The 13,077-nt window shown below is 48.5% G+C and overlaps 1 protein-coding gene across 1 annotated transcript in view; it reads left to right on the top strand.

The window, feature by feature from the left end:
- Window positions 1–13,077, top strand: part of neu4 (sialidase 4) — a 20,103-nt gene continuing 7,026 nt past the window's right edge. Inside the window, 2 exon segments of the mRNA XM_052468610.1 lie at window positions 1–1,476; window positions 6,711–6,799. Coding sequence (XP_052324570.1) covers window positions 6,779–6,799 — 21 coding nt within the window. The 5' untranslated portion in view covers window positions 1–1,476; window positions 6,711–6,778.

The following is a 13,077-nucleotide window of genomic DNA, read 5'->3' as shown; positions in this document are numbered from 1 at the left end:
AGTGAAATAATCTGTCTGTAAACAATTGTGTCATGCACAAAGTAGATGTCCTAACCGACTTGCCAAAACTATAGTTTGTTAACAAGACATTTGTGGAGTGGTTGAAAAACTAGTTTTAATGAATCCAAACTAAGTGTATGTAAACTTACGACTTCAGTTGTACAGGTTATTCAGCACCCACACCTGCGTCAGCGTAGCCAGGCGTTAAAATTCAAATCAAATCTTATTTGTCACATACACATGGTTAGCAGATGTTAATGCGAGCGTAGCGAAATGCTTGTGCTTCTAGTTCCGACAATGCAGTAATAACCAACAAGTAATCTAGCTAATAATTCCAAAACTACTACCTTATAGACACAAGTGTAAGGGGATAAGAATATGTACATAAAGATATATGAATGAGTGATAGTACAGAGCGGCATAGGCAAGATACAGTAGATGGTATTGAGTACATTATATACATATGAGATGAGTATGTAAACAAAGTGGCATAGTTAAAGTGGCTAGTGATACATGTATTACATAAAGATTGAGCTTGGGTCTCCTGCTTAATCCTTATCCTCAACCGTAGGGTCCTAGAGGGCCACCAGGCGGTTTGAAGAGCTGACCGGCCTTCTGCTGATGCCCCTCCTCTTCCAGTAGGTTCAATTTAACTAGGCAAATCAGTTAAGAACAATTTGTTTTTTTTACAATGACAGCCTACCCCGGCCAAACCTGGACACTGCTGAGCCAATTGTGCGCCGTCCTATGGGACTCCCAACCACAGCTAGCTGTGTTACAGCCTGGATTCGAACCTTTTGCTCTGAGATGCAGTGCCTTAGACCACTGTGCCACTCAGGAGCCCGCCTGCAAGGGATTGGGGACGGAAGGGGTCAAAACATACTTACTTAGTCAAACAGGGCACTCTCTCTCTCCAGCCACCTGTTTCTCCAGTCGTCTCACCTGCATGTCGAGCCCGGCTGAGACCAGGTTGTTGGGCCTGAGAGGACGGGAAGCCACAGATGAGACGATGTCGGTGTATCTGTGGAGAGTCCTGTTTACTGTGCCCCACCGGCAGTTCTAGCACCCTCACCGCCCCGGAGGCATCAGCCACAGCCAGAGTTGAGCCTGTCTTAATAATACGACATAATACGACATTTGTAATGTTTTTATTCTTTTGGAAATTCTGTGAGTGTAATGTTTACTGTTCATTTTTATTGTTTATTTCACTGTTGTATATGATCGACTTCACTTGCTTTGGTAATGTTAACATATGTTTCCCATGCCAATAAAGTCCCTTGAATTTAATTTAATTGAGTGGATCTCCTCCACTCCCTCACCCTGCAGCTCCTCTACCGCCCCCTTCAGGCTCCTGGGGTCCAGTACGCTCACCATCTCCCTGTGGGACACAGACAACATGCCTGGCCCTCACACCACTGCCTGCTGGACATGATCACATTGGCACATCTGGGCTAAAGCAGAATACATACTACATAAGTGAGTTTTAGTCAAGCTGGTATCTTTTGCTAATGTAACGGATGTGAAACGGCTAGCTTAGTTAGCGGTGTGCGCTAAATAGCGTTTCAATCGGTTGCGTCACTTGCTCTGAGACCTTGAAGTAGTAGTTCCCCTTGCTCTGCAAGGGCCGCGGCTTTTGTGGAGCGATGGGTAACGATGCTTCGAGGGTGACTGTTGTCGTTGTGTGCAGAAGGTCCCTGGTTCGCGCCCGGGTATGGGCGAGGGGACGGTTTAAAAGTATACTGTTACATTGATGCTGTTGACCCGGATTACTGGTTGCTGCGGAAAAAGGAGGAAGGTCAAAAGGGGGGTGAGTGTAACGGATGTGAAACGGCTAGCTTAGTTAGCGGTGTGCGCTAAATAGCGTTTCAATCGGTTACGTCACTTGCTCTGAGACCTTGAAGTAGTAGTTCCCCTTGCTCTGCAAGGGCCGCGGCTTTTGTGGAGCGATGGTGACTGTTGTTGATGTGTGCAGAAGGTCCCTGGTTCGCGCCCGGGTATGGGTGAGGGGACGGTCTAAAATTATACTGTTACACTAACAGTGACATGATCCTGTACATAGTTAGCTGTAAAGGAATACAGCTACAATGGGCGGCAGGTAGCCTAGTAGTTAGAGTGGAGGGACGGCAGGTAGCCTAGTGTTTAGAGTGGAGGGACGGCAGGTAGCCTAGTGGTTAGAGTGGAGGGGACGGCAGGTAGCCTAGTGGTTAGAGTGGAGGGACGGCAGGTAGCCTAGCGGTTAGAGTGGAGGGATGGCAGGTTGCCTAGTGTTTAGAGTGGAGGGACGGCAGGTAGCCTAGTGTTTAGAGTGGAGGGACGGCAGGTAGCCTAGTGTTTAGAGTGGAGGGACGGCAGGTAGCCTAGTGTTTAGAGTGGAGGGACGGCAGGTAGCCTAGTGTTTAGAGTGGAGGGACGGCAGGTAGCCTAGTGTTTAGAGTGGAGGGACGGCAGGTAGCCTAGTGTTTAGAGTGGAGGGACGGCAGGTAGCCTAGTGGTTAGAGTGGAGGGACGGCAGGTAGCCTAGTGGTTAGAGTGGAGGGACGGCAGGTAGCCTAGTGGTTAGAGTGGAGGGATGGCAGGTAGCCTAGTGGTTAGAGTGGAGGGACGGCAGGTAGCCTAGTGGTTAGAGTGGAGGGATGGCAGGTAGCCTAGTGGTTAGAGTGGAGGGACGGCAGGTAGCCTAGCGGTTAGAGTGGCGGGACGGCAGGTAGCCTAGTGGTTAGAGTGGAGGGGACGGCAGGTAGCCTAGTGGTTAGAGTGGAGGGGACGGCAGGTAGCCTAGTGGTTAGAGTGGAGGGACGGCAGGTAGCCTAGTGGTTAGAGTGGGGGGACGGTAGCCGGTAGCCTAGTGGTTAGAGTAGAGGGACGGCAGGTAGCCTAGCGGTTAGAGTAGAGGGACGGCAGGTAGCCTAGGGGTTAGAGTGGAGGGACGGCAGGTAGCCTAGCGGTTAGAGTGGAGGGATGGCAGGTTGCCTAGCGGTTAGAGTGGAGGGGCGGCAGGTTGCCTAGCGGTTAGAGTGGAGGGACGGCAGGTTGCCTAGTGGTTAGAGTGGAGGGACGGCAGGTTGCCTAGTGGTTAGAGTGGGGGGACGGCAGGTAGCCTAGTGGTTAGAGTGGAGGGACGGCAGGTTGCCTAGTGGTTAGAGTGGAGGGACGGCAGGTAGCCTAGTGGTTAGAGTAGAGGGACGGCAGGTAGCCTAGTGGTTAGAGTGGAGGGACGGCAGGTAGCCTAGTGGTTAAAGTAGAGGGACGGCAGGTAGCCTAGTGGTTAGAGTGGAGGGACGGCAGGTAGCCTAGTGGTTAGAGTAGAGGGACGGCAGGTAGCCTAGTGGTTAGAGTGGAGGGACGGCAGGTAGCCTAGTGGTTAGAGTGGAGGGGCGGCAGGTAGCCTAGCGGTTAGAGTGGAGGGGCGGCAGGTAGCCTAGCGGTTAGAGTGGAGGGACGGCAGGTAGCCTAGTGGTTAGAGTGGAGGGGCGGCAGGTAGGCTAGTGGTTAGAGTGGAGGGGCGGCAGGTAGCCTAGCGGTTAGAGTGGAGGGACGGCAGGTTGCCTAGCGGTTAGAGTGTAGGGACGGCAGGTAGCCTAGTGGTTAGAGTAGAGGGACGGCAGGTAGCCTAGTGGTTAGTGTGGAGGGACGGCAGGTAGCCTAGTGGTTAGAGTGGAGGGGCGGCAGGTAGGCTAGTGGTTAGAGTGGAGGGGCGGCAGGTAGCCTAGCGGTTAGAGTGGAGGGACGGCAGGTTGCCTAGTGGTTAGAGTGGAGGGGCGGCAGGTAGGCTAGTGGTTAGGGTGGAGGGGACGGCAGGTAGGCTAGTGGTTAGAGTGGCGGGACGGCAGGTAGCCTAGCGGTTAGAGTGGAGGGGACGGCAGGTAGCCTAGTGGTTAGAGTGGAAGGACGGCAGGTAGCCTAGTGGTTAGAGTGGAGGGACGGCAGGTAGCCTAGTGGTTAGAGTGGAGGGGACGGCAGGTAGCCCAGTGGTTAGAGTGGAGGGACGGCAGGTAGCCTAGTGGTTAGAGTGGAGGGACGGCAGGTTGCCTGGTGGTTAGAGTGGAGGGACGGCAGGTAGCCTAGTGGTTAGAGTGGAGGGGACGGCAGGTAGCCAAGTGGTTAGAGTGGAGGGACGGCAGGTTGCCTAGTGGTTAGAGTGGAGGGACGGCAGGTAGCCTAGTGGTTAGAGTGGAGGGACGGCAGGTTGCCTGGTGGTTAGAGTGGAGGGACGGCAGGTTGCCTAGTGGTTAGAGTGGAGGGGACGGCAGGTAGCCTAGTGGTTAGAGTGGAGGGACGGCAGGTAGCCTAGTGGTTAGAGTGGAGGGGCGGCAGGTAGGCTAGTGGTTAGAGTGGAGGGGACGGCAGGTAGCCTAGTGGTTAGAGTGGAGGGACGGCAGGTAGCCTAGTGGTTAGAGTGGAGGGGACGGCAGGTAGCCTAGTGGTTAGAGTGGAGGGACGGCAGGTAGCCTAGTGGTTAGAGTGGATGGACGGCAGGTTGCCTGGTGGTTAGAGTGGAGGGACGGCAGGTTGCCTGGTGGTTAGGGTGGAGGGGACGGCAGGTTGCCTAGTGGTTAGAGTGGAGGGGACGGCAGGTAGCCTAGTGGTTAGAGTGGAGGGACGGCAGGTAGCCTAGTGGTTAGAGTGGATGGACGGCAGGTTGCCTGGTGGTTAGAGTGGGGGACGGCAGGTTGCCTAGTGGTTAGAGTGGAGGGGACGGCAGGTAGCCTAGTGGTTAGAGTGGAGGGGCGGCAGGTAGCCTGGTGGTTAGAGTGGAGGGACGGCAGGTCGCCTAGTGGTTAGAGTGGAGGGACGGCAGGTAGCCTAGTGGTTAGAGTGGAGGGGACGGCAGGTAGCCTAGTGGTTAGAGTGGAGGGGCGGCAGGTAGCCTACCTGTACGAGTTCGTCTATTATGTAAACACCTGTACGAGCTCGTCTATTATGTAAACACATGTACGAGCTCATCTATTATGTAAACACATGTACGAGCTGATCTATTACGTAAACACCTGTACGAGCTCTGTACAGGTGTTTACATAATAACATTATCTGGTGTTACAATCTGTAGTGACACAAAACAGTACTTAACCTGTAATTCACAGCAATGGATACCAAAAATATTAAATCACATTAACGATCTGTAGCTACAGTAACTGGTAGTTCTATAAATAGTATGTCGTACAGGTTTTGATACAATACCAGTAACTTATAGCCCTATCAAGTACACTAAAGGCATGATATTAATAATAAACATTTATATTCGTGTCTTGTTTATGTAGTGTCTTTAACTTTAATTTTATATGTTTGCTAGAACCCCGCCACTAGGAATCTCATTAGCTCGCGCTTGGCTCTGCTCACCTCCTTGCTTGTTCTTCCCTCTATGACTCATTTGTTCCTATTGGAAATGACAGGCTGTGGTCTATCTTAGTTATAAAAAATCTTTGACTTCACAGCACATTAGTTTCCCTTGTTTGAAAGTCGCACATTGATGACATCAGAGGGTAGGTAACTGACAGGTCCATCTGCATGAAAAAAGCCCTAAAGACCATTTTTCTATCAAAATGCTATAATTTATAGTAGACAGTATTAGCTTAATACATGTTTATCTTCAGTATCATCCTCAAACTGATTTATATTAAATTAGGGTAATGGGTATTATGCTTATAGCAGTATTTACAGTACATCTGTCTATGCTTGCTGACAGGTTTTGTCAGGTTAGGTTACCTATACAAATGAAATGTAGCTACAGTGAACTACTAAGGTCATGCAGGTACAAAGTAGAGTTGACAGAACCTCCCTGTTTCTGATAAATGTACATGGAAAGTAATATATTTTTTATTTTTCATGCTCAACTAAACACTTTGTGTCCAGCTCAGCTGGTAGAAGTCTGTTGGTCGATGCTGCGGAATTCTGTTTTTCTCCTGAGACAACTAAACACTAATGAACTTCTACATACTAAATACAAGACTATTCAGCAGAAATAATTCATTTGGCTTCAACAGCAGATTAGGGACACAGTGGAGATACTCGGGCATTCAAACTCTATAACCTTTTGTGTAAAGGGATGGGCTTGAGAGAGCACACTTGAGCTAAAATAGGTCTCTTTCTTTCTTTCTCTCTCTCATTCTCTCTCTCTCTCTCTCTCTCTCTCTCTCTCTCTCTCTCTCTCTCTCTCTCTCTCTCTCTCCCCCTCCTCTCTCTCTCTCTCTCTCTCTCTCTCTCTCTCCCTCCTCTCTCCCACTCCTCTCTCCCACTCCTCTCTCCCACTCCTCTCTCTCTCTCTCTCCCCTCTCTCTCTCTCCCCCACTCCTCTCTCCCTCTCTCTCTCCCACTCCTCTCTCCCTCTCTCTCTCTCCCACTCCTCTCTCCCACTCTCTCTCTCTCTCTCTCTCTCTCCCACTCCTCTCTCTCCACTCCTCTCTCTCTCTCTCTCTCTCCCTCTCTCTCTCTCCCCTCTCTTTCTCTCTCTCTCTCATTCTCTCTCTCATTCTCTCTCTCTCTCTCTCCCTCTCTCTCTCTCTCTCTCTCTCTCTCTCTCTCTCTCTCTCTCTCTCTCTCTCCCACTCCTCTCTCCCACTCCCTCTCTCTCTCTCTCTCTCTCTCTCTCTCTCTCTCTCTCTCTCCCACTCCTCTCTCCCACTCCCCTCTCTCTCTCTCTCTCTCTCTCTCTCTCTCTCTCTCTCTCTCTCTCTCTCTCTCTCTCCCACTCCTCTCTCTCTCTCTCTTTGTAGAGCGGTAAGACTGAAAACGGGGAACACAATGGTTGCTGTCCGCTGATTCATCCAAAGCTGCAGTTCTGATGAGTGTGGCCCATTTCTGGGTCAGTGAACAAAATGGCACCTGACACACTGAATGGGGAACAGACAGGGCACACCAAGGCTATAAAACATACACACACACGTGCACGCAAGCACGCACAAACACACGCACATACACGCACTCACGCTCTCAACCAAAAGTGCATTCATATGCTGACACAGATTCTCACAAACCTAAACTCACACTCCCTGTCGAAAGATTTCACTGTAAGTATATTTTTTCTTTACTTTACAGCCTACTCTCTCCTATGCATCTATTGTTTTAAAAAAAACGTTTACTGACTGTTTGTACAAATAGACATGTTTTATTCTTTCACATGAGAAATAATAAAATTGTTTATTTGCAGTTAGTACTGTACCACACATCAGAAATGGCCTTGCTGTAAAATGGTGAAGTTGTGAAGAGCTGAGCAGTGTGGAACATCAAACGGTCGCAGGCTGTTACACACTTTACCTAAACGCAGTGACGGAACTTCCTTTTCTAACATAGTTCTACAAACTTTTGCGTGGCTAAAATGTTGGAATTTACAGTATACGATGCTCCATCGCTCTGTTGTAGGGCCCTTTCGGCCCCATGATGTGTTTTTGTTGTTATATTCAGAGCCTTAAGAAGTTAAAGCCTGTGGCCTTTGAAAGAATGCTGACAGTGGGAAAGGAATTTTACTGCTGAAGCATGTGTCTGTGTGATCACAGCTGTCTCTGCTTCTAGCTACTGTCTGTGTGATCACAGTTGTCTCTGCTTCGAGCTACTGTCTGTGTGATCACAGCTGTCTCTGCTTCTAGCTACTGTCTGTGTGATCACAGCTGTCTCTGCTTCTAGCTAATGTCTGTGTGATCACAGCTGTCTATGCTTCTAGCTACTGTCTGTGTGATCACAGCTGTCTCTGCTTCCAGCTACTGTCTGTGGACAGCTGTCTCTGCTAATAGCTACTGTCTGTGGACAGCTGTCTCTGCTTCCAGCTACTGTCTGTGGACAGCTGTCTCTGCTTCCAGCTACTGTCTGTGTGATCACAGCGGTCTCTGCTTCCAGCTACTGTCTGTGGACAGCTGTCTCTGCATCTAGCTACTGTCTGTGGACAGCTGTCTCTGCTTCTAGCTACTGTCTGTGTGATCACAGCTGTCTCTGCTTCAGCTACTGTCTGTGTGATCACAGCTGTCTCTGCTTCAAGCTACTGTCTGTGTGATCACAGCTGTCTCTGCTTCTAGCTACTGTCTGTGGACAGCTGTCTCTGCTTCTAGCTACTGTCTGTGGACAGCTGTCTCTGCTTCTAGCTACTGTCTGTGTGATCACAGCTGTCTCTGCTTCTAACTACTGTCTGTGTGATCACGGCTGTCTCTGCTTCTAACTACTGTCTGTGGACAGCTGTCTCTGCTTCTAACTACTGTCTGTGGACAGCTGTCTCTGCTTCTAGCTACTGTCAGTGTGATCACAGCTGTCTCCGCTAATAGCTACTGTCTGTGGACAGTTGTCTCTGCTAATAGCTACTGTCTGTGGACAGCTGTCTCTGCTAATAGCTACTGTGTGTGGACAGTTGTCTGCTAATAGCTACTGTCTGTGGACAGCTGTCTCTGCTAATAGCTACTGTCTGTGGACAGTTGTCTCTGCTAATAGCTACTCTCTGTGGACAGCTGTCTCTGCTAATAGCTACTGTGTGTGGACAGTTGTCTGCTAATAGCTACTGTCTGTGGACAGCTGTCTCTGCTAATAGCTACTGTCTGTGGACAGCTGTCTCTGCTAATAGCTACTGTCTGTGGACAGTTGTCTCTGCTAATAGCTACTGTCTGTGGACAGTTGTCTCTGCTAATAGCTACTGTCTGTGGACAGCTGTCTCTGCTAATAGCTACTGTGTGTGGACAGTTGTCTGCTAATAGCTACTGTCTGTGGACAGCTGTCTCTGCTAATAGCTACTGTCTGTGAACAGCTGTCTCTGCTAATAGCTACTGTCTGTGAACAGCTGTCTGCTAATAGCTACTGTCTGTGGACAGTTGTCTCTGCTAATAGCTACTCTCTGTGGACAGCTGTCTCTGCTAATAGCTACTGTCTGTGGACAGTTGTCTCTGCTAATAGCTACTGTCTGTGGACAGCTGTCTCTGCTTCTAGCTACTGTCTGTGTGATCACAGTTGTCTCTGCTTCGAGCTACTGTCTGTGTGATCACAGCTGTCTCTGCTTCTAGCTACTGTCTGTGTGATCACAGCTGTCTCTGCTTCTAGCTACTGTCTGTGTGATCACAGCTGTCTCTGCTTCTAGCTACTGTCTGTGTGATCACAGCTGTCTATGCTTCTAGCTACTGTCTGTGTGATCACAGCTGTCTCTGCTTCCAGCTACTGTCTGTGGACAGCTGTCTCTGCTAATAGCTACTGTCTGTGGACAGCTGTCTCTGCTTCCAGCTACTGTCTGTGGACAGCTGTCTCTGCTTCTAGCTACTGTCTGTGTGATCACAGCTGTCTCTGCTTCTAGCTACTGTCTGTGGACAGCTGTCTCTGCTTCCAGCTACTGTCTGTGTGATCACAGCTGTCTCTGCTTCTAACTACTGTCTGTGTGATCACGGCTGTCTCTGCTTCAAACTACTGTCTGTGGACAGCTGTCTCTGCTTCTAGCTACTATCTGTGGACAGCTGTCTCTGCTTCTAGCTACTGTCTGTGTGATCACAGCTGTCTCTGCTTCTAGCTACTGTCTGTGGACAGCTGTCTCTGCTTCTAGCTACTGTCTGTGGACAGCTGTCTCTGCTTCTAGCTACTGTCTGTGGACAGCTGTCTCTGCTTCTAGCTACTGTCTGTGTGATCACAGCTGTCTCTGCTTCTAACTACTGTCTGTGTGATCACGGCTGTCTCTGCTTCTAACTACTGTCTGTGGACAGCTGTCTCTGCTTCTAGCTACTGTCAGTGTGATCACAGCTGTCTCCGCTAATAGCTACTGTCTGTGGACAGTTGTCTCTGCTAATAGCTACTGTCTGTGGACAGCTGTCTCTGCTAATAGCTACTGTGTGTGGACAGTTGTCTGCTAATAGCTACTGTCTGTGGACAGCTGTCTCTGCTAATAGCTACTGTCTGTGGACAGTTGTCTCTGCTAATAGCTACTCTCTGTGGACAGCTGTCTCTGCTAATAGCTACTGTGTGTGGACAGTTGTCTGCTAATAGCTACTGTCTGTGGACAGCTGTCTCTGCTAATAGCTACTGTCTGTGGACAGCTGTCTCTGCTAATAGCTACTGTCTGTGGACAGCTGTCTCTGCTAATAGCTACTGTCTGTGGACAGCTGTCTCTGCTAATAGCTACTCTCTGTGGACAGCTGTCTCTGCTAATAGCTACTGTGTGTGGACAGTTGTCTGCTAATAGCTACTGTCTGTGGACAGCTGTCTCTGCTAATACAGTCTGTGGACTGTCTCTGCTAATAGCTACTGTCTGTGGACAGTCTGTGGACAGCTGTCTCTGCTAATAGCTACTCTCTGTGGACAGCTGTCTCTGGCTACAGCTGTCTCTGCTAATAGCTACTGTCTGTGGACAGCTGTCTCTGCTACAGTCTGTCTGTCTCTGCTAACAGCTGTCTCTGCTAATAGCTACTGTCTGTGGACAGCTGTCTCTGCTAATAGCTACTGTCTGTGGACAGCTGTCTCTGCTAATAGCTACTGTCTGTGGACAGCTGTCTCTAATAGTCTGTGGACTGCTAATAGCTACTGTCTGTGGACAGCTGTCTACTGTCTGTGGACAGCTGTCTCTGCTAATAGCTACTGTCTGTGGACAGCTGTCTCTGCTAATAGCTCTGCAGCTAATAGCTACTGTCTGTGGACAGCTGTCTCTGCTAATAGCTACTGTCTGTGGACAGCTGTCTCTGCTAATAGCTACTGTCTGTGGACTGTCTCTGCTAATAGCTACTGTCTGTGGACAGCTGTCTCTGCTAATAGCTACTGTCTGTGGACAGCTGTCTCTGCTAATAGCTACTGTCTAAGCTAGCTACTGTCTGTGGACAGCTGTCTCTGCTAATAGCTACTGTCTGTGGACAGCTGTCTCTGCTAATAGCTACTGTCTGTGGACAGCTGTCTCTGCTAATAGCTACTGTCTGTGGACAGCTGTCTCTGCTAATAGCTACTGTCTGTGGACAGCTGTCTCTGCTAATAGCTACTGTCTGTGGACAGCTGTCTCTGCTAATAGCTACTGTCTGTGGACAGCTGTCTCTGCTAATAGCTACTGTCTGTGGACAGCTGTCTCTGCTAGCTACTGTCTGTGGACAGCTGTCTCTGCTAATAGCTACTGTCTGTGGACAGCTGTCTCTGTAATAGGTCTGTGGACAGCTGTCTCTGCTAATAGCTACTGTCTGTGGACAGCTGTCTGCTACTGTCTGACAGCTGTCTCTGCTAATAGCTACTGTCTGTGGACAGCTGTCTCTGCTAATAGCTACTGTCTGTGGACAGCTGTCTCTGCTAATAGCTACTGTCTGTGGACAGCTGTCTCTGCTAATAGCTACTGTCTGTGGACAGCTGTCTCTGCTAATAGCTACTGTCTGTGGACAGCTGTCTCTGCTAATAGCTACTGTCTGTGGACAGCTGTCTCTGCTAATAGCTACTGTCTGTGGACAGCTGTCTCTGCTAATAGCTACTGTCTGTGGACAGCTGTCTCTGCTAATAGCTACTGTCTGTGGACAGTTGTCTCTGCTAATAGCTACTGTCTGTGGACAGCTGTCTCTGCTAATAGCTACTGTCTGTGGACAGCTGTCTGCTAATAGCTACTGTCTGTGGACAGCTGTCTCTGCTAATAGCTACTGTCTGTGGACAGCTGTCTCTGCTAATAGCTACTGTCTGTGGACAGCTGTCTGCTAATAGCTACTGTCTGTGGACAGCTGTCTGCTAATAGCTACTGTCTGTGGACAGCTGTCTCTGCTAATAGCTACTGTCTGTGGACAGCTGTCTCTGCTAATAGCTACTGTCTGTGGACAGCTGTCTGCTAATAGCTACTGTCTGTGGACAGCTGTCTCTGCTAATAGCTACTGTCTGTGGACAGCTGTCTCTGCTAATAGCTACTGTCTGTGGACAGCTGTCTGCTAATAGCTACTGTCTGTGGACAGCTGTCTGCTAATAGCTACTGTCTGTGGACAGTTGTCTGCTAATAGCTACTGTCTGTGGACAGCTGTCTCTGCTAATAGCTACTGTCTGTGGACAGCTGTCTCTGCTTCTTATTTTACCTTTATTTATCTGGGCAAGTCAGTTAAGAACACATTAATATGTTCAATGATGGCCTAGCAACCGCAGTAGTAGTAGCAGTAGTAGTAGCAGCAGTAGTAGTAGTGTTAGTGATAGTAGTATTAGCAGTAGTAATAGTAGTTTAGCAGTATTAGTAGAAGTCATAATAGTAGTATTAGTGGTAGTAGTAGTTGTAGTAAAACAGTAGTGGTAGTAGTAGTTGTAGTAATAGTAGTAGTAGTAGTAAAAGCAGTGGTAGTAGTCCTAGTAGTGGTAGTAGTAGTCGTAGTAGTAATATCAGTGGTAGTAGTAGTAGTCGGTATAGTAGTAGTAGTAGTAGTAGTGGTAGTAGTAGTATTGGCAGTAGTAGTAGTAATAGTGATAGTAATAGTAGTATTGGTAGTAGTAGTAATTGCAGTAGTGGTAGTAGTACTGGCAGGAGAAATAGCAGTAGTAGATGTGGTAGTAATAGTGACAGTAGTGGTGATAGTAGTAGTGGTAGTAGTAGTGATGGTAGTAGAGGTTATAGTAGTGGTGACAGTAGTGGTGACAGTAGTAGTGGTAGTAGAGGTTATAGTAGTGGTGATAGTAGTAGTGGTAGTAGAGATTATAGTAGTGGTAGTAGATGTTATAGTAGTGGTGATAGTAGTAGTGATAGTAGTGGTGATAGTGGTAGTGACAGTAGTAGTGATAGTAGTGGTGATAGTAGTAGAGGTTATAGTAGTGGTGATAGTAGTAGTGATAGTAGTAGTGACAGTAGTAGTGGTAGTGATAGTAGTGGTGACAGTAGTAGTTATAGTAGTGGTGGCAGTAGTGGTGATAGTAGTAGTGGTAGTGATAGTAGTAGTGGTAGTAGTAGTGGTAGTAGAGGTTATAGTAGTGGTGACAGTAGTGGTGATAGTAGTAGTGGTAGTAGAGGTTATAGTAGTGGTGACAGTAGTGGTGATAGTAGTAGTGGTAGTAGAGGTTATAGTAGTGGTAGTAGATGTTATAGTAGTGGTGACAGTAGTGGTGATAGTAGTAGTGATAGTAGTGGTGATAGTGGTAGTAGTAGTGATAGTAGTAGTGAAAGTAGTGGTGATAGTAGTAGTGGTAGTAGAGGTTATA

This window comes from Oncorhynchus keta, chromosome 18 (genome assembly GCF_023373465.1).
Source record: "Oncorhynchus keta strain PuntledgeMale-10-30-2019 chromosome 18, Oket_V2, whole genome shotgun sequence".
Taxonomy (NCBI): Eukaryota; Metazoa; Chordata; class Actinopteri; order Salmoniformes; family Salmonidae; genus Oncorhynchus; species Oncorhynchus keta.
This window is presented reverse-complemented; position numbering and strand designations above follow the sequence as displayed.